Source organism: Lepidochelys olivacea, assembly GCF_965140295.1.
Source record: "Lepidochelys olivacea isolate rLepOli2 genome assembly, chromosome: 2".
NCBI classification, from domain to species: Eukaryota; Metazoa; Chordata; order Testudines; family Cheloniidae; genus Lepidochelys; species Lepidochelys olivacea.
In genome coordinates, this window is record NC_140412.1 from 77,178,018 (window position 1) to 77,205,537 (window position 27,520).

General features: G+C 41.8%; 1 protein-coding gene across 4 annotated transcripts in view; it reads left to right on the forward strand.

Moving 5' to 3' along the window:
- The window catches only part of GAREM1 (GRB2 associated regulator of MAPK1 subtype 1), a 125,398-nt gene extending 103,398 nt beyond the window's left edge, over positions 1-22,000 (forward strand). Inside the window, exons 4-6 of one of the 4 annotated variants that reach the window (XM_084620288.1) lie at positions 4,263-5,441; positions 17,011-17,177; positions 20,583-21,995. In XM_084620288.1, the coding sequence (XP_084476414.1) occupies positions 4,263-5,441; positions 17,011-17,177; positions 20,583-21,495 (2,259 nt within the window). In that variant the 3' untranslated portion in view covers positions 21,496-21,995. Of the gene's footprint in view, positions 1-4,262; positions 5,442-17,010; positions 17,178-20,582 lie in introns of all 4 variants that reach the window. The other 3 variants (XM_084620289.1, XM_084620291.1, XM_084620290.1) reach the window with 3 other exon arrangements.
- Positions 22,001-27,520: the final 5,520 nt, after the last annotated feature.

A 27,520-nucleotide genomic window follows, 5' to 3' on the forward strand; every position in this document is an offset into this window, starting at 1 on the left:
GGCCACAGGAGCTTCTCATATGATTTTTTTCAGGGCTGGGTTTGCGGGCAGAGTTCTGTGCGAGAGCTTTGGGGTGAAGGATGCAGACATGCCCTGCCACTGAGCCATGCCTTCATGTATGGCCCTATAGCTGGGAGAGGGGCCCGTTGGCATGAGGTGGGGAGAGAGGTGTTGGGAAAGTGGCACTGCTGGGCAGAGAAATGTTGCTGCCGGGTCAAGACAGTAATAAGAAATGGATGGCAGTTACCTTCTTCTCACCCTAAGTTAGGGAAGTGTAGTTTCCATCTAGCAGGCGGGGAGAGACATGCATTTTTGGTTGCATTAAAGGATCATTGAATGTTTACTTTTCTTTCTAAAATCATCACACACAAGTTGACAGAGGAGTAGAAGAAAGTTAAAATAAAGCCAAAAGACAAACTGAAAATATCGTTTGTCCTCCTCCCCCTCCCCCCCCGAAAATCAATTTTTTTTTTAAATCATAATTTTTGATCACTTGGGGTTGGCAATACTGCAAAACTGAATTAGGACGGAGGAGCGAGGAATATCCTAATGAGAACACACGAGTCAATCTGGAGGCAATAGCCTTGCTGACCTGTGGGCATGGAAGTAAGGAGAGAGGTGAGTCACAATGGGACCCTGAGTCCAGATTGAGACCTCTGTGAGCTACCAAAACACTAATGCTATTAATAAAGGATGTTTAAGCTTTGCAGTATATAGTTGGTTATTGATTGTAGTTTGGTTATTGGTGCTCCTCCTCTCAGATTATTCCTTCTGTCATTTCTTGAGTGTTACAACCTTTAATAGAATCCTAAAGAGTTTTTTTTTAACAGTGTGTCAAATATCGGGGGACTCTTCAGTTAGTTCTGTCTTCACTGGTGCGTACTGTGGGCTATCTTAATTCTGCCTCCATGGAGATGCCAGTCTGTCTCTTCCTGTTCGCATGCAGAGGATAGAAAAAACATCTTCTGTAACTTGTTTCATACATACAGGTCTCTGAAATTAAGTCTGCTGCTTTTTTCATCATACTAGCTTTGCTCATTTTGTATTGATCTTCGTATTTATAATTTTGTATATGGAGCCAAGCTAGCTCTGTGTGTAATAACACTTAGATAACTCTCTCCACCATGGACTCCTGAGGGATTGATTCTGTAAGGTGCTGCGAGCACCTTCGCTGTGGAAATGTGTGCCCTCAGCCCTGGCGGGATTGGGTCTGTAAGTATGAGAAGTGATCACTTAAATTGTGCTATTTGTATACGACAATAAAGAGAGCCATAGAGCAGCATACACACAATAGGATTAAGGTTAAGGCATTCTAGTTGAATGGTTATTGATAATGTGAAATTGTTATGAGTGAATGAGTTAGTGAAAGTTTAATTTTCTCAGGACATTGCTACAGGGCAGAATCACAGTAGTTTAGGTGCCTTGTTTGAGAAATGTAACCTTAAGGATGCGTCATCTTAATTTTTTGGTTGTGTTTTAACACTGTTTAACGTGATTGTAAATTATACGGTAAATAGGACACACATTTGTTGCTAGTCAGACTAGCAATAAATGTTTGTGTCCTGGAACAAACGTTTACATCATCTACACTAGAATTTACAGATATATTAACTAATGTGTTAAAATAGACTAAAAAATCAAATCTAGACATAACCCAGGAAAAGGAGAATTAGGGTTTTCTTAACTCTTTCCAGAATGTTGGAATTAATATGCACTCAGCCCACTGAGATCTGTCTTCAACTTCACCTTAATAAGGATTTTTAGGTGGGAGCTAAGTCTGTTGTGCAATCTTTCAACTTCTGGTTTTCCTTTTTACAGCTAATTTTTTGTGTGTGTGTGGTTCTCTTATGATGGTTTCAGACAACAGCTGATCTGTACTGAATTTGCCATTCACAATGAAGTTTGCAGAGTTGTATTTTATTCAAGGCCAATACCAGACTAGAACCCTGGCAAGACTTTTCTATTGTTTTAACACTTATGTCATAAGTAAAATTTAGCTTTATTTCCTAAATCATCACCAGGTGAATTTATGCAGTAAAGTTATAAAACTCTCTGCTAAGAGATGGGGTTGAAAACAAAATTAAATTTGACTTGTCCAATTTATTAATCAGTTCACTATTATTGATTTTAAATGCTGCTTTTCTTTTTCTGTAAGAAAAGACTCTGATATCCCTGATAACTAACATTCACCCCAGCAGACCCAGGAACTGCACTCTTCATTGTGAAGCCATGGTGTTAATCACCTCTGAAGCTTAATATCTGGCTAAACGTTTCCTTCTGTTCTGGACTGTTGTAGATCTCTAGGGAACTACAAGTTGTCAAAGCAGCAACTCCGCAATCATAGATTATATGACACCTCCCTTGCTCTTCCCTTTACTCCCTCTGGTGCCCTTTTTTTAATAAAAAAAAAGGGGGGGGCAGTAAGAAAATACAGCTACTTCTCAAGTCTTAAATTTCTCATTCTGTGCCCTACCTCTTCGAAACAATACACATACACTTGCACTTCCATGGAGGTGAACATTCTTGCAGAAGATGACTCTTTAAGAAAGTCAGTGTGGTGTGCACAATGTGTGCTGAGTTTCCTCAACTCCCACCAATTCCACTGAAGTCAAAATGACATCCAGTAACCAAATCCTGAATGTAACTTCCTGTGTACTGGTCTTGAAGAGCAGATTGAAATGAGCTTGATGAAAATGTTATCAGCAGAAGACTGAATGTTTTCCTTTTATATATATATATATATATCAGTGTTTCTGAATGTTGCCTGACCACTAGCGTAAATTGTGAATGGGTGTCAGGTACAATAAAACCGTGGTAGTTTCCTGGATTAGACTGATTAGTGTTGTTTAGATAATGCAGAACTTGAATAACTTCCTCTCAGGAAACACTGAAACTGAAATGCTAAGCAGACATGCTGAACATACCGAAGCACTTGTATTGAATGCACTGTTCATACTTGCTGTGAAAGACTCACAGAAGTCAATCACATTTTCACAAATATGGACAAATTTCAGATCAGAACTTCCATGGGGGAGGGCAATTACTTACAGCATTTCTCATTTATTTAACAGAGTGAGACAACAAAATTGGTTAGTAAGCTGTCTTAATAATTTATGTGATGGCTATTTGCTAACAGTGTCAGATTTTGAATCACGGAATTAGGGCTTTACTCTGCACATAAACAGGATGTTCTGTGGGTGGAGAAAACAATTTTTACATAGTTTAAAAAAATCTGCAAATGAAATCCCTGCTCAACATGCCCAGCCACAAATACTCTCTACTACACTGTACAGCAGGTGCCTGTAACAGGATGGCAGGGTCTGCCTGAAACACCTTACTCTGCATACAGGTGTTGATCCTGCTGAGAAAAGGCGAGCTGAGTTCTGTTACTTAACTGGGGAAAGTGTTTTTTACGACACCCAGATATAAGGCCGATAGGAGTGGCTGTCTAGAGAGAGGATCTAGAGTTCAGCAATCTTGAGGTAATAACCGTAGAACAACCAAGCCTGGGCATCTTTTTACCTTCTAGTACAATTTCCCTACTATGAAACATGTGACCATACGTATGTTATCTAAACTCTCAAATCACAATCTAGGTAAAACCAAGGGGGAAGCCTAGGGTCTGGTAGGAAGAGATGGGCAGAGGTGACAGAACCAGTATTCTTGACCCAGAGACTGGGGGTTCACTGTCGTGAGGGCCTGGGAAGGGATTATACCAAAAAGGTATCTTTACTCCTGGATCACAAGGGAGAGGCACAATGGAAGGAAGCTGGTGGGAGAGAGAATCTTTTTTTCCCTTTTCCTCCGAGACCTCTGCAGAGAAGTGCCATAAAGCCGCAAACAGGAGAGAATGGATGCCAAATAACTAGGGATACCAATATCTCCCAAATACATTTTACTGCTTTTGGATGGCTGCTATTTAAATATGCAGAATATTTTATTTGTCCTTCCCTAAAATCTAGGCTTGTATAGTCACACTCTTTCTAGCAACCATGTTGGTTCCAGATGACTACTTTTTTCTCAAGCAAGACCATAGTAATGTGTGGTGCATATTAGAAATTTAACTTTTGCAAATTTTCATGATAAAATTCTTGTGTTTGACTCTATTAAAGTTACTAAAACAAAAATAATTTACAGTTTCTTTCGAGATGTAATTTCCTATCCTACTATCCAATCCCACCTAAATAGACTTGGTATGAATTCAGGTGCTATCTTCACTGTGCAGGGAGAAATATTTTTATTTGTTTATATTTATATTGCAGGTGGCTTCGGGTGAATGCAATGAAGACACAGAGGTTTATAATATCACCCTCAGCACTGGGGATGAGCTCACTTTAATGGGACAAGCGGAAATCCTTTATGCAAAAACGTCCAAGGAAAAGTCACGACTCAACACCATCTTCAAGAAAATTGGGAAACTTAATTCCATCAGCAAGCTAGGCAGAGGCAAAATGCCGTGTCTCATCTGCATGAACCATAGGACCAATGAAAGCATTAGCCTTCCTTTCCAGTGCAAGGGCAGATTTAGCACCCGCAGTCCACTCGAGCTACAGATGCAAGAAGGCGAGCACACAATTCGCAATATAGTAGAAAAAACAAGGTTGCCTGTTAATGTAACTGTGCCAAGCCCCACACCAAGAAACCCTTATGACTTGCATTTTATCCGTGAGGGGCATAGATACAAGTTTGTCAACATTCAAACCAAGACTGTTGTGGTTTGTTGTGTGCTGCGTGGTAACAAAGTTATTCCAATGCATTTTCCCTTGCACTTGATTCTTCCAAAGTTTAGCCTCCCAGAGAGTCTTGTGAAGGGGGAGCTGTGGCATGAAACCTTGGTCCAGCACTGGTTTAATATCTGCCAGGAACAGTTTGACATAGATGAATATTCCCGTGCAGTGCGAGATGTGAAAACTGACTGGAATGAAGATTGTAAGAGCCCTAAGAAAAGTCGATGCACTGGGCACAATCATGTGCCCAATTCTCTGAGCTATGCCCGGGATGAACTAACACAGTCCTTTCACCGGCTCTCAGTTTGTGTTTATGGAAACAACTTGCATGGAAATAGTGAAGTGAACCTTCATGGGTGCAGAGATTTATGTAGCGAGTGGGCCCTGTTTTCTCATGATGCTCTTCAATACCAGGACTCTGGTGATAGTAGCAGTGACTACCTTTTTCCTGAAGTTAGTGAAGAATCAATGTTTCTACCTGCAAAACCAGATCTCCCTTATGAAGAACTGTGGCTGGACCAAGAATCTGGGAAGCCTAACGATCAGCCTCTTACTCGCTCACTAAGTGAAAAAAACAAATGTGATAATTACAGAAGTTCTTTCCGGTCAAAGGGTGGCACTGCATCTCTTCCTATACCTGGAACTCTAGCAGCAGCAACAAAATCTTCAGATGTTCCCCTACCTCCACCTCCGGTGCCTCCCAAATCAGAAGCTGTAAGTCAGTGTTTGTTTGTTTATTTTTAACTGAGCATATGCTTGGGGAATCATTAGAGCAAGACCCAGTCTTGAGATGGGGAAGGGAGAAAGGTATATTGAAATCTAATCCTTGCCATGTGAAAATTATAATATAGGATTGATTTTAAAACAAATTAACAACGAACATTTAAACCCTATACTTTTGGATGTATATTGCCGTGGTTACTGCTTTTACAAATAAGGATTCGCAGATGCTAAATGATCCCTTGACTTTTCCAATTATACCTCCACTTCAATGCCTCACATTTTGCTCAAGCTTTTTGTGGTTGAAGTATGTTGGATGTGAACACATTCAGAATCCCTTCACGTCATCCTCGATTCAGCCACAGAGATTGCTGCACAGTGATACTTCAGTATTTTCAATGTGTATCTTGAGTTAAGTTTGTCACAGTGCACAATTCACTTAAATTTGAAAATGATCATAGATTCCTTTCTCTTCCATTATAAACCTGGCTGTATTTTGGAGTATATTTAAACCATCCTCCTCAATCTCAGCCTCTACCAAACCAAAACCAATCTTAACCCTGGGTAAATTCCCCCTTTCCCCCTTACGAAAGTCTTAGGCAAACAGGACAAGTTATTTGTGAGATAGAAGAGTTCAAAAGTCAAGGACTCCTTTGCTTTTGAGACATTCTTCCTAACTTGGTTTGATCAAAAGTCACATTTCTAAAACAGCTGGCCTAGAAATTCCAAATTTTTCAGTAATAGATTGGTCTTAGTGAAAACAGGTGCCTTGAGCTAATGCTGGATTTTTTAGGGAGAAAGTGTTGACTATTAAAAGGAGCTTACATTTAAAGTTGGAACCCTGCAGAGTTCTTAGTTCATAAGCCTTTATGATTACTTTTTTACACAGCTTGGCTTTCCTCTGCCAGGGTTCATAATACAAACTCTGTAGTAGTTATTCCCCCTCCTAATACTACCCTGAAATTTGTTTAAAGATACCTCTGCCTCTGGGCCTCACATTTAGGGGCTCCCCCAATCTCCTTAAGTAGGCTTGGGTGGAGATTATAACCTTACATGGGTTGCTGTTACTGAGACTTTCTTAAACATTTTTAAAATCAAAAACTCTTAGCCAAAAGGCTCTGATTAGGAATTATGACAAAGTTTGAGCGCCTTAAACCTATCCTGGGTGATTCCTGACCTTTTTTTCAAGTTTAACTAATGAAGAAAATGTTTTGGAGTCTAAACACCTTCATAAAAACAAAAAGAACCCAACCCTCTCCCTCTCAACCCCTTCCCAACTATTATTAACTCTTTGTGTATCTACACCTGCAAATATACTTATCCACTTTCACCTAGCGCTGATACATTATCAACTGTGGGAGCAATGACAGTGCTAGAGAAGTACACATACAGAACTGGAGACCCAGTATGAGGCCCTCCGGAAAATCAGTACCCATTCCACAAGCTGGAACTGCAGCATTATGTAACCCATAAACATAACTCCAAGAGCTGCGTTGACAAACAGTTGGAGATGCACAATTACAATGTTTTGACAATGCTATGTCTATTGTCAAAACAAGTGGCCATGTTAACTTCAGCTGCATTCCAAATGAAAGACAAATGAGCTTCCTGGAAAGAACAGAGGTCCATGGGAGGCAGGGTAGATTGGGACTTCACTTTCTTATTAAACAGCATACAGTTACTCTCAACTTGGTAGTTTATAGTGCTAAATAAATGCATATGAAATTCAGAAACCTTAATTCAATATTGCTCTGGATTAGTATGACTGAGTTTGGTGAATAGATATTTCCATGAACATTGCCTTTTAAAGTCCTCTTGAAAGTCTTGGTGGTGTGTGTTACTTATCAAGGCGTGTGTAATATTTGGCTGAGCAACTTCAGCCATTTTAGTATATTTCTTGCCATGAAATGGAACCAATTTCTGCCAGAGTTATTAATATACATTTTTAGACAGGGTTGGTTGTTTCCATACATCAGATAATAAATCGGAATCAGTTTTGTGCCTTCCTGGAACAGGTCTAGAAAGAACATCAGCCACCTACTGACTTCATCAATGGGCTAGGGTTGAAAAGATGTTTGTTCGGTTTCCATGTGAAGTATTTATAGAGCAAGTAGAGCTCAATAGCTGCTAGTGAACATATGGTTTTGTCATCACTCCCTTAATATGATATTTCATAGTATGTCTCTATCAAACTTGGTTAATGCTTGTACTTCTGCATACAAAAAATTTAAAATGTACATTAAAAAGGAAAACAAATTGGTTTTTGGGACACAACTATTTTAGAAGTTTGACCTTTTTTTCTCATCTACAAGATTATCAGAAGATTTTAATCCTTTGTGAAAACAATATAATATATTCTGTAAACACTATATTAAAAAAATTTTAATAGTGGAAAATAAATAGGAAGTCAAGTCAGTCGTAAAAGACTTAATGCTGGGTGGATTCTCTGGTGTGTTTATTTTTTTTAAGCATGTGCAGCATGGGGTATATTGGAAGAGTCAAGTTCATATAAACAAAAAACACTGAAAAAATATATTTAGGAAAAGCTGAGGTATTAAGTGGAGACCACTGTTTATTTGATTTTTAGCCATGAATTTTTTCTACTTTTAAAACTGTAGGCTAGATGTATTCTGTATCATGGTTAAATTTTTCAGAAGCTCCTGTGTCACTTAGAAAAAGAAAAGGAGTACTTGCGGCACCTGAGAGACTACCAAATTATTTGAGCATAAGCTTTCGTGAGCTACAGCTCACTTCATCGGATGCAAATAAATTTGTTAGTCTCTAAGGTGCCACAAGTATTCCTGTTCTTTTTGTGGATACAGACTAACACAGCTGCTACTCTGAAATATGTCACTTAGGTGCTTCTGAAAATTTTACCCCACATGGTTACAATGGCTGTAGTCATAGAATCATAGAATATCAGGGTTGGAAGGGACCCCAGAAGGTCATCTAGTCCAACCCCCTGCTCGAAGCAGGACCAATTCCCAGTTAAATCATCCCAGCCAGGGCTTTGTCAAGCCTGACCTTAAAAACCTCTAAGGAAGGAGATTCTACCACCTCCCTAGGTAATGCATTCCAGTGTTTCACCACCCTCTTAGTGAAAAAGTTTTTCCTAATATCCAATCTAAACCTCCCCCACTGCAACTTGAGACCATTACTCCTCGTTCTGTCATCTGCTACCATTGAGAACAGTCTAGAGCCATCCTCTTTGGAACCCCCTTTCAGGTAGTTGAAAGCAGCTATCAAATCCCCCCTCATTCTTCTCTTCTGCAGACTAAACAATCCCAGCTCCCTCAGCCTCTCCTCATAACTCATGTGTTCCAGACCCCTAATCATTTTTGTTGCCCTTCGCTGGACTCTCTCCAATTTATCCACATCCTTCTTGAAGTGTGGGGCCCAAAACTGGACACAGTACTCCAGATGAGGCCTCACCAATGTCGAATAGAGGGGAACGATCACGTCCTTCGATCTGCTCGCTATGCCCCTACTTATACATCCCAAAATGCCATTGGCCTTCTTGGCAACAAGGGCACACTGCTGACTCATATCCAGCTTCTCGTCCACTGTCACCCCTAGGTCCTTTTCCGCAGAACTGCTGCCTAGCCATTCGGTCCCTAGTCTGTAGCTGTGCATTGGGTTCTTCCGTCCTAAGTGCAGGACCCTGCACTTATCCTTATTGAACCTCATCAGATTTCTTTTGGCCCAATCCTCCAATTTGTCTAGGTCCTTCTGTATCCTATCCCTCCCCTCCAGCGTATCTACCACTCCTCCCAGTTTAGTATCATCCGCAAATTTGCTGAGAGTGCAATCCACACCATCCTCCAGATCATTTAGTCTGTGACTCTGGCAGACCAGGTGCCTTCTCATGCCAAGGCCCTAGGTCTCAACTGAACAGTGGTTTCAGCATTGGCCTGGTAAACCCAGGGTTGTGAGTTCAATCCTTGAGGGGGCCATTGAGGGATCTGGGGCAAAAATTGGGGACTGGTCCTGCTTTGAGCAGGGGGTTGGACTAGATGACCTCCAAAGGTCCCTTCCAATCCTGATATTCTGTGATTAACAATGACACATACATAGCTGGAATTAGTCTTGTTCACACGTGTGTTAGTATTGTGAAAATAAGTATTAGAATTAAAGAATGTGTTTAGACTTTATGGAGTGCTTGTAAGTTGCTGCATGCATTAATCTCGCTTCTAATTTCAATGTTAAAAGGTAATATTTAAGTGTTTGCATTGTCATCCTCTGTAAATCACCAGACAGGAGAGAAGCATTAACTAGTGCAGTGATAATTAGACTTCAGTGGTTCAGGAGCCAAATTAGCAATCACCATTACCCAAAAGAGCCACAGTAGTGTGAATTCATTGTTTCATTTACTATCTATGACTATATAATATATCTCACAGAAAATGACCAAGTATTACTACTTTATCAACTACAATTGGTTAATAACATAATAAAAGCATCCTTATTCAGGAATCAACAGTGAACTCCAAAATGTCTACAGCATGGGGCCTGGAGTGTAGAGGGTGGAGGATCTGAAATAGTGAAGTATGGGGTTCCCTCTTCAAGAACTGATTTTAAACAAGCTATTTTGTCTAACCCTGGCAAAGCAAACATATGCAACGAGCTAATTTGACCAGGTCTGTTGACCAATAGCTAAAAGATCATCCATTTTTCGAAATGAAAGAATAAAAAACGGTTACCTACCTCTAACTGTTATTCTTCTAGATATGATGCAGACGTATGCCCGAGGCACCGGAGCCAGAGAACTTTGCCTAGCAATTCCCATGGGGCAACCACGCTGATGCCCTGAGGCCTTAGCCCCTTCCTTGGTCATGTAAAGGTGCTGCTGTTCTGACTTCCTCAGTTCCTTCGCATCAAATGTTAGAAGCTCAGACTCTGATGCAGAGGGGATGGCGGGTGGGTCATGGAATACACGTCTGCACCATGTCTTGAAGAGCAGCAGTTACAGGTGGCTAACCGTTTTTTCTTCTTTGAGTAGATACAGCCGTGTATTTTATGTAGGGAACTTGCAAGCAGTACTTGCAGGAGGTGTCTATTTTAAGAAGGACTGCAGTGTTGCCTTCCCAAAGTTTGCATCTGATCTGGACACAGCCATAATGACACAATGGTTTGCAGAAGTATGCTCAACGGATCAACTGGCTTGCCTGCAAATGTCCAATATAGGAGTGTCATTTAGATATGCCATTGACGTCGCCTGATCTCTTTTGGAATGAGCTTGTACCGCTTGTGGACTACTTCATATGCTATCATGATACAGGAAGTTATTCCACCTGGAGATTGACTCTGCTTGACCTTTCATTTGGTCCTCATATAAAACAAACAGATGCAGTGAAGAACAGAAAGGTTTAGTTCTGTCCAGATAAAATGCTAGACATCGCCTGACTTCCAAAATGGAAGATGTGGAGATGGTGCTCCTCTGGGGTTGAATGCACCTTAAGGGAGAACACCGGTAAATATATAACGTGGTTCAAAGGAAACTGGGAAACTACCTTAGATAAAAATGTAGGGTGCAGCCGCAGGGTCACTTTATCTTTGGAAAATCATGGGTAAGGAGGCTCTGCCATCAAAGCCTGCAACTCACACACTCTCCTGGTAGGTATTAGCGCCCCAAGGAAGGCCATTTGCTGACATAGAAGGGAGAAAGAAGAAGTTGCCAAAGACTTGAACACAGGTCCCATAAGAGCTGCTAAAACAGTTTTAAGGTCCCACAAAGTAACCAGCTCTGTAACTGATGAGTGGAGATGAATGACTCCTTTCAAGAACCTCACTCCCATGGGATTTGAAAGCACTCACTTCCCATGGATAGGTAGATGAAATGCCAAAATTGCTGCCAGGTAGACTCTCAATGAACTCAGCATGAGGCCAGAAGATTGAAGGTGTATCAGATACTCCAAGATGTCCTGGATACAAGCCCGTGTTGGTTGCACTCTCCCAGCTAACGACCATACTGTGAACTGCTTCCACTTGGCCAAATAGGCTGCCCTGGTGGAGGGCCTCCTACTGTTAAGCAAGACTTGCCAGATTGCCTCTGAACATCATTCGTCGTCCTCATCTAACCATGCAGCATCCACCCTGTGAGATGCAGGGCTGTTGGGTACAAAACCTGACCATGGTGCTAGTCAGGAGGTCGGGGTAGGAATATGGGAGGCTGGATCAGTAGTGTGAGGAGGTCAGAAAACCAACATTCTCTCAGCCATGTTGGAGCAATAAGCATGACACAGTCCATGATTGGCATAGGAGAAAAGGCATACAAGAGTGCTGTTTCCCAGCTCAAGTGAAAAGCGTTGGTCAGGGAGGCTAGACTGAGACTCGCAACAGCTGGCATTTCTTGTTTTTGCTCATGGCAAACAGGTTGATTGTCGGGATGCCCACAGGACGCTGGGCTTCAGAAAGGAGAAATTCCTGGCAAGGTGATCCAACAGGTGATTGTAGATCCCTTGCAAGTGATCAGCTGTGGGGGAAAGGTTCCCCTGATGCAAAACTGCCAGAACCTGATTGCCTCCTGACAAAGCATGATGGAGTATGCTTCCCCTGCCTGTTCACATAATACATTGTGGTGATATTGTTGGTGAGCATGAGAACTGCTAAGGCCTTGATGTGATCTTGAACAGTCTGAAAAGCATTGTAGATGGCACGAAGCTCCAGGACACTCATCGGTAGAGAAGCTTCCTGTTCTGACTATAGGCCTTCAACCTTCTGTAACTCCAGATGTACTGCCCAACCTATTAAGGAGACATCAGTGACAATAGTTCTGGTCGGTGGAGACTGAGCAGAGGGATTGCCCTGGCACACATTGTCCTGAACCATCCAGCCCTGTAAGGAATTCAGGATTGGCAGAGGAAGACCAGTCTGTCCAGGAGATGACGGTGCAGAGGATACAGGAACTTCAGCCACGTTTGAAGAGGACAAAGGTGCAGCCTAGTGTATTGGATTACCTGTGAGCATGCAGCCATATGACCTAACAACCACAGGCACACCCGGTCTGTGCTTGAGTGTGGGGACTGCCGTTCCAGAGATACACGGCAAATCTCCTGAATCGTTCAGTTGTCAGAAACGCACTTGAATTTGTAGATTCTATCAGGGCCCAGTGAACTCGGTTCTTTGATTTGGAACCAGTGTCAACTTCCTGCTGTTTAGGATGAGACCCAGACGATTGAGTAGGTGTAATGTGAACTAGACAAGACAGAGGACCTCCTCCCTGGACTTGCCCCTCAGTAACCAATCATTCAGATATGGGAAAATATTAATTCCCCTCTTCCTGAGGTACGCTGTCACTATGACCATACATTTTGGGGAGGGGCCAAAGGTGTGTTGGTAGTGCTGGTCCGCCTACAACAAACTGGAGAAACCTCCTGTGGGGTGAGAGAATTACTACATGAAAAGAAGCATCCTAAATGAAGGTCCAAGGCAGCGCCCCAGTCATTGTGGTTGAAGGTGGTAAGGATAGTTGCCAGGATGGCCATACAAAATCTCACATATTTGATGTATTTGTTGAGATTGCAGAAGTCGAGGATAGGTGTCATCCCCCCCTTGCATTCGGGAACCAGGAAATACTGGGAGTAAGAACCCCTCTCCCCAGTGCTACAGGGGACTTCCTCTACAGCCCCCAGCAACAGTAGAGACTGAACCTGCTCAAGGAGCAGTACCTTGTGAGAGGGGCCCTTGAAGAGGGACAGGGTTGATGGGTGGGGTGGGGTGGGGGTTTGGAGAGGAACTGTTTTCTACTGTAATCGAGTCCCAAACACTGCAAAAGCAGCCTGCTGGTCCCTAAACAAGGGGGATGGGGAAGGACAAGTTACCACTAGATCACTGTCCTGGATGTGAGTCAAAATGGGTGCTTGCTACACTCTTGGGGGGAGCTTGCTAAACCCAGAACCAGAGGACCTCTTCCTTTGAGATATGTGGCTCTTTCTGGAACAGACGCTCTGCCTCATCCGATGAAGTGAGCTGTAGCTCATGAAAGCTTATGCTCAAATAAATTTGTTAGTCTCTAAGGTGCCACAAGTACTCCTTTTCTTTTTGCGAATACAGACTAACACGGCTGCTACTCTGAAACCTGTCATTGGAAGGGAGGACTCCCTGAAAAAGCACTGCAAGCAGTATTGTTGTGGCTGCTGACCACTTATAGGGGCATCTTCTCACAGCTGAAATATATACTCCCAAAGCACGCAAAGTCATTCTGGAGTCTTTAAACAATTGCATGGTTTCCTCCTTCTTTTCTGAAAACAAAACCTACCCATCAAATGGTAAATCCTCAAAGGTCTGTTGCACATTGGATGCAATGCCTGAGTTCTCTAGACATAAGACCCTCTTGATGGTTGAAGCCAATGCCATAATTCTGGTCGAGGTATCCACTCTGTCTAGGATTGCCTCCCCTCCATTTAGTCCATTTTAATACTCATGACATTTAAGCCAGACCTAGTGAGAGTCAACTCCCTGCCAGTTTTCCCCCAAGCTCTGATCAGTCTAACCTGTAACTTTCAGTCCCTATAACTGTGCTGGGTTTCTTGGTAGCTGAGCCTGACAGTTTTATGGTGGTCTTGTGATGTGAACAAATTGAGACTGCAAACTACTATTGTCTATGGCCTTATTCTGAGTTAAACATAGCATGACAAAGGTGATAGGTAGTAAGTGTAATTAATTGTGCCAATATCTCTTACTCTTTTAAGTAAAAAAAATAATTTCATAATTCCTTGGCTGCTCCATGCATACAATGGGCTGCATGCACTGAATGGTGTCTCTCTGACCCGAAGGGCATGTTGCAGAGCACGCCATATTAACTTTGCTTAGTCTGACTTAGTTTTTTTAAGTCCCTAGGCATTCTTCGGGGGCACAGCACTAAAATGGTTCAAGAATTTTGTGCCTGAATTCAATAACAAACATAAGTAAAATTGATTCCAGTTTTTTAGCAAGAGAGCAAATAAGAGCCCTTAGAGCCAGATTTATTTAAGCATTTTGTGCTGTTGGGCATTTCCTGTCATTTTAACTTGCTCTGATTTGAGAAAGAAATGGACTGAAATTTCCCAGTCCCTGATTTCCTTTTTAATGTAAGTATTAAACAGGTTATTGCATTTCGGGAAGCATTGAAGTAAACTGCAAACGTTTCCACATTTATTTTTTAAAATAAATTCAATCACTTTAAACACTAATTGCATGTTGCAGTGTTGCCAAGCTGTTAGTTCTGCAGTGTTCTTAAACTTAAAAATACAATGACCACCTAAAATGACAATTTTCTTTGCTCCGTTACATATTTAACAGGCTGGACGTAGTATATGAAGGGCCTGATTTTACCTGTGGTGGGGGTCATTACAAATATGTATGAGTAACTTTTATTCTGAATAAACTTATTCAGTGTGACTGATCATGTGAGTAAAATTACTCTCCTTCAAAAGTCTTTGAGTCCTTAACCTGTTGGTCCATTCTATGAGGAAAGTTCCTCTGGGTTCTTCTAACTAGATATGGGCCCAAACCGAAACTTTGACAAAGGAAGAATAATTACAATAATGCACCAATAGTCAAGAATTATGAAAACTTCTCTGATTATGACAGTTGGGCCACTGCATTGAGCGTAGCTGTGATGTAAGTGTCAGCTGGGAACCTGGTGGGAGATGGAGATATTTCTTTTGCTCAGAATCCAACCTAACAGAATGAGTTTGTATTTTATCAGGCTCCTTTGCCCTCATACTTCAACCCATTCGTGTTGCATATGTTGCTGGTGCTCTTGCTCGCTGAATTTCTCTCTCTCTCTCCCCCCCCTCCCTCCCCCGCCTCCTCCCCGCAAACACTGGAGTATATCTAACTCTCTTTTTGAGCTTGGAGGCTGGAGTCCATTTTTACTTTACACCACAAATAGAAGGAAAAATAATTAAGGCCATTCACTCATTTAAATGTAGTGTAATGGGTCACTTTTAGGGGTTACGCTAATTCTTTCAGTACTTGGCTTCTAAAGTACATCTGGACTTCAGTAGAGCTAAAATCAAGAACTTGCTGTCAGACCTAACCTATAATATACCTGTAAAGATGTGCATTCTTGTAATAAACCTAAACCCTCTTTCAGCAGAATGAATGAAGACTGAGAGCAAGGGTGTATTAAGTTCAGTTGCCTTGTCAATTCCCCTGAGCTTCTAAGGCAGATCTGGTATTAGAAGTAGCAATAGACTTCCTAAATTGTAGGTCAGCGTATATGAAGGTGTTTGTACTTTGGGGTTAAGGATGGCAGGTAAGGCAGGACTAGTTACAATGCGCCCTCTGCTGGCTGGCACAAAAAACTTACACATATTTTCCATCAAAACCACTAGAGCAGAGGTGGGCAAACTACAATGTGGCCTGCGGGACCATCCTGCCAGGCTCCTGAGCTCCCAGCCCCTCCTCTGCTGTCCCCCCTACCCCGCAGTCACACTGCCGCTTGGGCAGCATGGCTTGCACCCGCCCATCTCCCAGGCTTTCCAATAAGCCTGTCCTGCCGCTCCAAGTGGCATGATGAGGGGGCGAAGGGTTGGATAAGGGGCAGGACGTCTCGGGGAGCAGTCAGGGGACAGAGGGCATTTGGATGGGACGGAGGTTCGGAGGGGGAGCGATCAGGAGACAGGGAGCAGGGGGATTGGGTAGGGAGTGGGGTCCTGGGGGGGCAGTTAGGGACGGGGGTCCTGGGGGGGGGTTGGATGAGTTAGGGATTTTAAGGGGGCAGTCGGGGCAGGAAGTAGGAGGGGGCGGATAGGAGGAGGGGGCCAGGCTGTTTGGGGAGGCACAGCCTTCCCTACCCAGCCCTCCATATCATTTTGCAACCCCAATGTGGCCCTCAGGCCAAAAAGTTTGCTCACCCCTGTAGAGCAAGAATGCAAGACAGAGCAGCAAAAAGTGAAAATGGCAACCAGAATAAAGTGTCAGATATCCCAACTTGTCTGTTTCACTTCTGCAATGCTAATGCATCTGCTCTGAAGTGTTAATCAAATGTATCCTATGGTACCTGTGGCATACAATAGCAGAATTGTATCTGAGTGATAGAAGGTGGGAACTAGCTCAGGGTGTGGTGGCTTTTTCAGTACTAATTCTAAACTATGTCATTAAGCATTAAAACCTATTTAGATATTGTCACTTCCTGTCTTAGGAGGGATCACTACAACTAACTAAACTGCATTAGATTTTTTCAAATGACTCATTCCCCTGCAGTACCTGAAATGATCAGTCTAACCTTCTACACCGCTTAAAGTTTCCTTTAAACAATTTCAGTCTTCATTCTTTTGAATGAACAGATGTAAAACTAGTGAAATAAAAGTACATAAAAACAAAAGTAACTTTACTTTGCCAGTAATAAGACCTTCTGGTTGCAAACTTCTTGTAAACTTTTGTCTCCACTAGTGGGTACTTAAGACAGACATATATTTAGCAATAAAGTATTGTTTACCAGTAGCGTTTTCTGCTCTTTCCTTCCTTTTTACTATTTCCTTCCAAGGTAGAAACCTGAACTGACAGGTTCCATCTGGCGCAGAGTGTTGTTACTTGGGTTCTCAAGCTATTTGCTAAATGTTCTTTTCTAATATAGGTAAGAGAGGAATGCAGGCTCCTCAATGCTCCACCCGTTCCACCACGAAGTTCAAAGCCCTCGTCCACCAGTCCTTCCATTCCTCCTCGCACAATCAAACCAGCACGGCAACAGACTCGTTCTCCTAGCCCTACGCTGTCTTACTATTCTTCAGGACTGCACACCATGTATGTATTTGAGCTATGAAATCCAAATATTTCCCTCTGTAGGGAAATACTATTTGTCTATGAATTTTTACATTTTTAACTATTCTGAAACTAGTCTGATGAATGTTGTTTTAAAAGTTTTCTGTTAACGTATGATGCATGTTGGTGTCACTGCTTCCTGTTAGGAGTTAAGTTAGTGAAGTAGCTCTTTTTTAAAATACTCAAGGCAAAGAAAACTCACATAAGCAGAAACTGTTAATTTATTATAAAATACATGAAAATTATTACTTAATAGTTATGTATATTACCACAGGTGTGAAGGGTACAAGATAATCTGTCCTAAATTTCCAGGGGAATCATATACAATTCTATATAACACTTAATTTAAAACAAAATCTGGTGAAGAGAATGTTAACACCAGGGGGTAAACATGTGAACCTGAAAATAGTAAAGTTAGCTTGTATATGCAACTGTAACTCTGTGCAAAATCTTATTAAATATCATAGCAACGTTTTTGTCATCACCCACATTTTGTACATTGCTCTTAAACATTTGTATTGAAATAAATTTATTTAGGTGCAGGTCGTAAGCTATGAAGCTAATTTGTGTTGGAATTACCATGCTAACTCAGACCAGGGGATGGTCCTCTGTCCTGTTCTGTGATGTCTGGTTATCAAAAAAATTAGCAGGCATAACATGAGAGTTAGAATCATAAAATATCAGGGTTGGAAGGGACCTCAGGAGGTCATCTCGTCCAACCCCCTGCTCAAAGCAGGACCAACGTCAACTAAATCATCCCAGCCAGGGCTTTGTCAAGCCTGACCTTAAAAACCTCTAAGAAAGGAGATTCCACCACCTCCCTAGGTAACCCATTGCAGTGCTTCACCACCCTCCTAGTGAAATAGTGTTTCCTAATATCCAACCTAGACCTCCCCCACTGCAACTTGAGATCGCTGATTCTTGTTCTGTCATCTGCCACCACTGAGAACAGCCAAGCTCCATCCTCTTTGGAACCCCCCTTCAGGTAGTTGAAGGCTGCTATCAAATCCCCCTTCGCTCTTCTCTTCTGCAGACTAAATAACCCCAGTTCCCTCAGCCTCTCCTTGTAAGTCATGTGCCCCAGCCCCTTAATCATTTTCATTGCCCTCCACTGGACTCTCTCCAATTTGTCCACATTCCTTCTGTAGTGGGGGGATGAAAACTGGATGCAGTACTCCAGGTGTGGCCTCACCAGTGCCAAATAGAGAGGAATAATCACTTCCCTCGATTCACTGGCAATTCTCCTACTAATACAGCCTAATATGCTGTTGGCCTTCTTGGCAACGAGGGCACACTGCTGACTCATATCCAACTTCTCATTCACTGTAATCTGCAGGTCCTTTTCTGCAGAACTGCTGCCTAGCCGCTCAGTCCCTTGTCTGTAGCAGTGCATGGGATTCTTCCGTCCTAAGTGCAGAACTCTGCACTTGTCCTTGTTGAACCACATCAGATTTCTTTTGGCCCAATCCTCTAATTTGTCTAGGTCGCTCTGGGCCCTATCCCTACCCTCCATCATATCTACCTCTCCCCCCAGGTTAGTGTAACCTGCGAACTTGCTGAGGGTGCAATTCATCCCATCATCCAGATCATTAATAAAGATGTTGAACAAAACCAGACCCGGGACTGACCCCTGGAGCACTCTGCTTGATACTGGCTGCCAACTAGACATCAAGCCGTTGATCACTACCCGTTGAGCCCAACCATCTAGCCAGCTTTCTATCTACCTTATAGTCCATATGTTATATCGTTCCAGCAAATTTTTCTTAAATTTTCTTGGCTTTCCCAAATTACAGCTATTAATAAAGGTCTATTATCATTTTTCCACTATTTTCCATGTCTTGTCTACAACCCAGCCATGATTGAAGATCAACCCACAATTCAAGTAGGGCCTTATTTATAACCATCAAAACACAAATTGTCAACATTACATGTCAAAATATATAAAGTAAATATCCTTAAATAAACCTCTGAGTTCTCAAGTATCAAAATTGATGGATAGTTAAAGAAAAATGCTTATTATTGATGGAAATATTTTTCCATCTGTGTGTGTGTATGGTGAAATTGACATTTACTCACATTTACTAATTAAAAACCCAGTCCTTCCAAGCCTAGTTAAGTGTATGAAAAATTCAAATGACTCTTTCCACCACTGTGCTTGTTTGTCTCTGCTGTACATGTAGGTATTTTGTAAATAATTCTGTTCATTATAACTTCTCCAATTTCCCTACTACTGAAGGAAGGCTGACTGGTCTGTCATTCCTAGGATTACCCCCAAGCACTTTTTTTAAAAAAAAGATAGCTAAAACATTTGCTACTGTCCTGTTCTGTCATAAACCTGATTTTAATAGGAGATTATAGTTTAGTTAGCAACTTTACTCCTTAATTCTTAAATCCCTCCAGCACTCTTGGATATAAATTATCTGTTCCTGAGCTTGATTTACTAATTAGGACTATCCTTCTTAAAGTGCACTTGAAAGGAAGACGCAGTTGGCTTCATAGCTAACTGGCTTGCAAATTTAAATGGGTTACACATGGTAGCAAACTTTTATTATTGCTATTGTTTTACTTGATCTGTATTATGTTGTGTAAGTGTGGTTGGTCGTGTACTTCTCACATAAGTGACTTTCATGGATCCTGTCCAGTGCTTAATTTGTAACGAAAGAGGTGCTGGGGCTCAAGCAATTAGGTGGCAGGACTCAAGCAATTGGTTTTCTTTCATAACTGCCATGGCAAGCCCTGAGGTGCTGGGGCTATGAACTGCCAAGCCTAGAGGTGCTGGGGCTCATCCCTGGCAAGCCCTGGCATATATTAAGCACTGATCCTGTCTGACAGAGTACTGTAGCAAGTTTAGATTGTAAACCTTTCAAGGCTTGGATTATTTGCCCAGTACAGTGGGAATTCTGTTCTGATTGAGACCATTAGTAAATAGCAATATTTAGTATTAGTAATAAAATACAGTAGTAGAAGATGCTATGTATGTCTGTAAGGTTGTAGAAGTACTCCGATACCATGGTGCTTGGTATAAGAAGCTAGATTGGGGTTCAGGGAGAATGGATGATATTTGAGAAAAAGTATGTCGTTTCTTTTGAGTCTTCTGCTGTTTCCTGCTTTCACTTGAGCTGGAAGAACCAGGCCAACAGCCTTTCTAATGATATCCATGGGTACTTGGGCATCTCTCATTCAGACTAGTGCCAAGAAATGCAGATGCGCACAAAGATTAACAATGTTAATAATAAACTTAGGCAAGTTTTTTCAAATGTTAAAAGCTCTTCTGGCTTGGTTCTTACTTTCTGCTATATCCATCTCCCGATTTATATGGTTAAATATCAACATTGCTTAAACACTAACAATTCTTCATATTAACTATTCTTTGCTCGTTTTTTTAAGCAGCATCACAGAAGGTGACACAACAAATCCGCCCGAGAGTGCCCCTGTTTCTTGCTACCCTTGCAACATGATGAAAACCGAATCAAAAGAGCCTGACAGCAAAATGCCTTTTGGAAGCCCTTCAGCTGAAGCTCTGTCTTCTAGGTTGTCCTGGCCAAACCATTTTTCTGGAGCTGCCGAAGGCTTAAACAGGAACGATTTTCTGCTGGATCCAAGCAGGAGTTATAGTTATCCAAGACAGAAGACTCCAGGCACACCAAAGAGAAACTGTCCAGCCTCTTTTACTTTTGACTTCGATGGGTGTGAACTCCCTGCTGGGTACACACAGTTGGCCACAACAGAGTTCAGCAACACCATCTCCAGTTGTCCAAAGTCAGCAAGCTACTCTTTAGAATGCACTGATGAGAAAAATCTGGCAGTCAGCAGTGCAAAGCAGAGTCATTCATGGCCTGCCTTACCTCCTCGTGCACCAAAATCCAACGATGAGAAGCCAGTTCTAGACACTTGTCCTCTGCCTCTGAAAATAGACGGTGCAGAGGAAGAATCTCAGACTGGTTCGCCAGACCTCTCAGTAGATCAATATCCTGTTAAAAAGGACATGCAGAACGTTTTCTCTGTTTCTTACCCTTTTTCGTCTCCCCTTCACCTTCAGTTAGCACCAAGATCATGTGGCGATGGCTCTCCCTGGCAACCACCTACAGACCTTTCTGGGCTCTCAATAGAGGAAGTATCTAAATCTCTGAGGTTTATTGGTTTATCAGAAGATGTCATATCATTCTTTGTTACAGAGAAGATTGATGGCAATTTACTCGTTCAGCTTACAGAAGAGATCCTTTCTGAGGACTTTAAGCTAAGCAAATTGCAGGTTAAGAAAATACTGCAGTTCATTAATGGTTGGCGGCCGAAGATGTAGTCCAGTGATTCTGACTGATGTTTAATGAAACTGTGTGAGAGACGTGCTAGAAATGCTGGGGCTAGTACGTAGTTTCCTGTTTTTGCACTAAAAGCCCTTTCTGTAAATAATAGTGGAAGAAATTCTTACTATGCAGATAAAGTTTTAGAGTGGTGAACAGATTTTTATATGTCAATAAAAATGTGGAGAACCCATAGAGGTGTGCCTTGTGTATCACCGAACATTCAGCAGCTGCTAAAAACTGGACGTTAAGGGAATTAATTTTTACTCATGTAGTCTGTCAAGACATAGTATTTATTACTGAACAGTTAATATGAAAGACCACACACAACTCCAGTTTACAGTTTTGTGTTAACAGCAAGAAATGCATTTCTTTTGAGGTTATTTCTGTTCAGATTATTGGCAACATGCCATGACTTAGTTTTTCCTTTTCTACTGTTAATAAAGGATATGATCAAACCTATAAAATATCATTTTTAACATTGTATCTGAAGTTTTTAACGAGTTTTAAAACATCCTTTGAAATGCCACTAAAACAGTATATTTTGCAGGATAATTTTACCAAAGTATCTTCATGACTACCTAGATAAATTTGCCATGTTACTGCTTCTCAGTAAAACACTTATATATGAAATAAATAAATAAAGTTTAGTGTTCCTAAAAATAAAAAGCCTGCTTATCTGGTTAACCCATGGGGAAAAATGTTTGCTACTCTGAACCTTTCTGTTCTTGCCCTAAACCAATGAAGAGTTCATGATCCATAGATTTCAAAAGGTGCTTTGTTATCGAATGAGTCACTTAGTAGTATGACCACCGGGTCATGCTGATTTCTCATGGGAAAGGCAGCTTCTTCACCAAATCAGTTCACATGTTTCTTTGGCAGATCCCTACGTGGCATGTAGCAAGTTGAGCCTTTTGTTAATTCAGCCATTCCATGTCCCCATCACTAGGAGAAAGAAACCCAATTTAATTAATCTTACTGTTCTGATGAGCTCCATGAACCCACCCGGACTCTGCAATAGGATCTATGCAGGCAGATAGTTGCACTTGTACAGAGTCCCCTTGAACTAAATCATTGCTGAGGTACAAAAACACACTAATTCCCTGTAACAGTGCGGACACTGAAATGTAGAGAGAGGATTAAATACACTGGGTGAGAGTCTGTGCTGTCTCTCTAAGGACTTGTCTACACTAATGCTGTAAGTCGATGTAAGTTACACTAGTTAAATTGTGTCAGTTACATAGCTTACATCAACTTAGTGTGGTGTATATACCACACTATGTCAATGGGAGACGCTCTCCTGTCAACATAGCCTCCACCTCCAATTGAGTTGGATTAATTAAAAAGTCAACAGGAGAGTGCTCTCCCGTTGACTTATTCTGTCTTCACCAGACCCACTAAATCAACGTACCTGCATCGATCGCAACAGCACCCATTTAGCCCATAGTAAAGACAAGCCCTAAGACCCAGCACAGAACTAGGAGAATCTGGGGAGGATAAGATGACTTACAGCCACATTTTCAGCCCTTCCAATTCTGGGCTGCTTGAGGGGCCAGAGTGAACCTGGCCAGTAACTTAGGCAGCCCTCAGCAGCCTGTCACTTTCTGCCTATGGGCAGCAGAGCTGCTTCTGCCCTGCATAGCCCACACCCGCCTGCCCTGTTATACCCTGCTTTGGCACAGTCTTATGCCAGGATTTGCAAGGAGATCCTCAAAGACAGCCTATGGCTATCCTCCTCAATTCCTGCACTAGGGGAATTCACCCCTGGCCAGACCCAGAGACATTAGCGTGCCTTAACATTGTTCTGCTACGCACATCTTATAGAAACATGCTGCCATTGCACCAAATTCCTTTTTGGCATAAATTTTGATGCCAGGACGACAAAAAAAAACAAAAAAGCGTACTCAAGCATTGTGAAATTGCATCATAACCGTAGTCATGGAGGTCTCACAGAGCTGCTGCCTGGTAACATTCATTACAAGATGTATCTGGAAAACATAATGGCCCCAAATCCAGCTCTCTAATAGCAGTGAAATACAGGAGGTGGATTTCCATGGCTTCAACTGTAAACATTTGGGATTGGCTAGAATTAGAGGGAGGCAGGTATGGCTTTCAAAAGCAAAGATCCAGGGGGAATTAAAACCCCTTTTGCTCCTCAGAAGGAGCCACGTAGGCAGGGCTTCCTGCCATGGAGGCAAAGTGTGGGGGTGCGCATACACAGATGAAACCTGGAGAGAGGGAATGTTGTGTTGGTATATAATGGTGAAATTCATACCTGTTTTTTCCAGTGAAATTGGTGGAGTTACACAAGGGATAGACCTGTCCAACAGTCAAATGTTCTCAAGCAGCATTTCTCAACCTTTTCGATACCAGTGACCAGCTTTCTGCCTTCCTACACTGTGTCAGGGAGATCTCAGGGACCAGCAAGGAGACTGCCACGGACCGGCACCGGTCCATGAGCCAGTCGTTGAGAAACACTGTGCTAAAGAATAATTCCAACTGAAAAACACAAGATATGCCAAAAGCGGGGAAACCGTTTGATTTTTATGCACTTTAATTAGGAAGGATGTACCTGGCTGAATTCCAAGCTCTTGAAAGATCATTGGCTACATGGAGGGGAAGGGAAAGGCAGTAGCATATTGTAAAACAAAACGTAAGTTTCCTTTTCAGGGAAATATCATTCCCACTAGACACCATTAAAACATCTCAAATGTGTATGCATATTTAGATACAGTGATTGGCCTGTAACATCTGAAACAAATCCCCTGTCCATAATTTTAATAGCCCCAACTATTTTTATATAGGGATTATCAATAGCAGATGTTTCTTAAACAAAATCTAATTTTTACATGACCGTTTGCTGGGGCTGTGTGTACTGCTACCTGCTAATGGGCATAATCCATATCCAAAACTGTTTTAGACCTTTCACTGAATTCCTTGCCCTGAAGTTGAGGGGCTATAAGGTGTACAACCTAATGAAAGATCCTGGTTGCCATCTGAGACAAATCACTCCAATGCTTTGCTGCTTTTGCATATGATATTGTTAGAATCGCATCCATATGGAGAGGTTGGGGTGGGGGGGGGTCTCAATTTTCCACAGAGTTCCCCGTATTTCATAGGAAACAGAGGACTGGATTTCCCCCCTGCAGAACTAGCATGGACCCTGAGGTATTAAATAAGCTGTTTTAGGGAGTTCTGCTGAAGCCTTCTGTTCTGCCTACTTGCTTCACTGGTGCCCCCATTTCCATGCCCCACATTTTTTGTACGAGACCTGCTCCCATGGGGTGCCTTGCTGTTCACTGTCCCCAGCCTGTTTCTGGAGGAGGTTTCTGGCATCGCATGAAGGACGGGAGCTACAAATTCTTGCCTCAAAGGGACTGTATCCTGGTTTGCAAGTTGGTTGTTTCTGCCTGGGCTTGTCAAACTGAGTCAAGCCCAGTTTATTTTTAAAATGACAGTATTTCACATTAGAAAGACGAGGTAGGTGAGGTAACATCTTTTATTTTTAGTATAGATTATCGTGGGCCAGACGCAGCTATAACTACACAGCATGCAACAATGGAAGTGTGTTACATTTCCATACTGTTGCTTCTTACCAATATTTCTACTCTCCAAGTATGAAGTAATGACAGATCAGTTTTAATCTGTTACATTCCCCTCCCACAGTGTCAAACTCGCATACAGCTAGGAAAGGAAAAATGGCTCAACTACTTCATACATTGCTCAAACGGTTGGCATCAGGAATCTCATTAGGACTGACTCACTATCCAACAGTCTTTGCCAATCTTCTTAAAAGCTCTGCTATGGTTAAGGTCCATCTTAATCATTCTGCTGCGATTTCATGATATAAACAGTTCTTAATGAGTAAGGGTCAATGGGCCAGCTCTCCTGCACTGTGTTTTAGAGTATTAGCGCAAAGAAGAAAACTGCCTCATGGGATGATACTAGAGGACCTACAAAGATCTCATTAAATTTCAAAGGACTGTGCTGCCGAGTGATTTATCAATCCTGTTTGCTTAACTACAGTTCTGCAAGTGTGAGAAAGAGGTGTCTGCAAAGGATTTTCAAAAACAATGATAATCCCCATTGATATTGAATTGGATCATCTGGGCTTATGATTTGTGAGTTTACCATGCCCCTGTTGCTGCAAAAGTAAGTACAAACCACAACAGTAACCAGCTCCAGGACTTTCTCCTTAGCATCAATTGTAGTGCTATCCCTTAAAAAGACAGTGCTGGTCATAACAGACTATTGTTCATTCCCGATGTGACGCCGCGTCAGCCAATGTCAAGGATGAATTTGGCCCAATATGTCCTATTAGCTCTGCCTATATTTGTAGCAAGTCATGCATACTTTACTATTCTGTCTGCTTGTGATGAGCTGTAAAGGACTTTGTCTATGACTATGTCCAGAAAGCACACTGCTTTCAAATAGCCTTTCCTTTCCCTCCCCCTCTGAATTTAGTTTTACAAAATAGCTGGAGTCACATGTGTTCCTTCTGCATCAAACATCCCCCAACCTTCCAAATATGTGACTGAAAATCTAGTAAATAATTAGTCTCCAATTTAAATGGCATATGGTAGGAAACAAGTGACAGATTTGCAAGATGAAAATCAATAGTGTTTTCAGACCTTGCTTGGCAATATTTCATTTTACTCATTTCTAGAAAGTATGAAATCTGTAACTAAGCTATTTCCCCTTTGCTGACAAAACTTTATCTGTTTATATAATATACTCTCCTGGAGATTGGCTCATATCAATACCCTGGATCCAAAGAGCTCTGGAATCTGTGGAAGTGTAGATTCTACTCCAGATCTGAACTTCTTGTCTGGTTGTTCTCTCTCTCTAATGGGCCAGACTAAACCTCAACTGTTCAAATACAAGAGTGATGGGCCCAGAGTTAAAACAAAGAAACAAAAACCCCCCACCTAGCTAGCTAAAATAAACTAAGTTTTGAAGTTATTCAAATTCAGACTTATGTGGCTTAGTAAACTATTTATCTGCTATCCTATGTAACTAATGAGAAATTGGACACATCACAATGAAACCTGTGTGCAAATCCAGTCTGGCAATCTGCATTGTGCAAGTAGGCTGCTTCTAGCCACTGTGGTTGAGTGGTAACATTGTCTTTACTTCCTAGTGCCTGTCCACGCCTGTGGTGACATCACCAGGCTGGCACACTGCTCTGAAAGCCCATGTGCTTTCCGGTGAGGAATAGTGTTTGATGGTTAAATCGCTAACACAGCTTGTGTTGGGAGGCAGCTGTATTTCCTTGGAGAACTGAGTGTGAATAAGTTTTATATTTAATGTTACAAAATGTGGTGTTGATATTAACAAAAACCATGTAGAGAAAAACAGGCCAGGTAAGCAGGCAAAAGTTGTGGCCTCGATACTGACAGTGTATCTTTAAATAACTTATAGAGCATTTATTCATAATTGGAACTAGTTAAAGTGTATCTTAAAGTCAATCGTTAGAACACTTTATGCCTAATTTGCAACTCATATAACCAATTTACCTTTTATAATATGCTGCAGATACATTGCATGCACCAAAGACTGCAACACAGAAATATATATAGTTCAGCTCAGCATTTGCATCCTTCTATGCATCTGCCAAGAAAAAATAAACACACCCTCTCTGCTTCCTACTTACATTCAGTATGCTTCTAATGCCTAATGAACAGCTTGTAGAAGGGGATGTGCAAATACAAATTGTAAATGTGATTTACTTCAGCAGTAGGCTGAATGCTGACACTATCTCGGCCAAGAAGACAACTTGGGAAGCCCAAGTGGCCCAGCAACTAGAGAGTTAGGCTGAGATTTAGGAGTCCTGGGTTTTCTTTCCCATGTCCGCCTGTGACTTCACTTCAGTTTCTTCTCCACACCTTTGTCTTGTCTATTTAGATTGCAAACTTGTCTGGAGAAAGGTCTTTCTATCACTGTGTATTTGTAAAAACACTGAGGAATCCTTGAGGCACCTTAGAGACTAACACATTTATTTGGGCATAGGCTTTCATGGGCTAT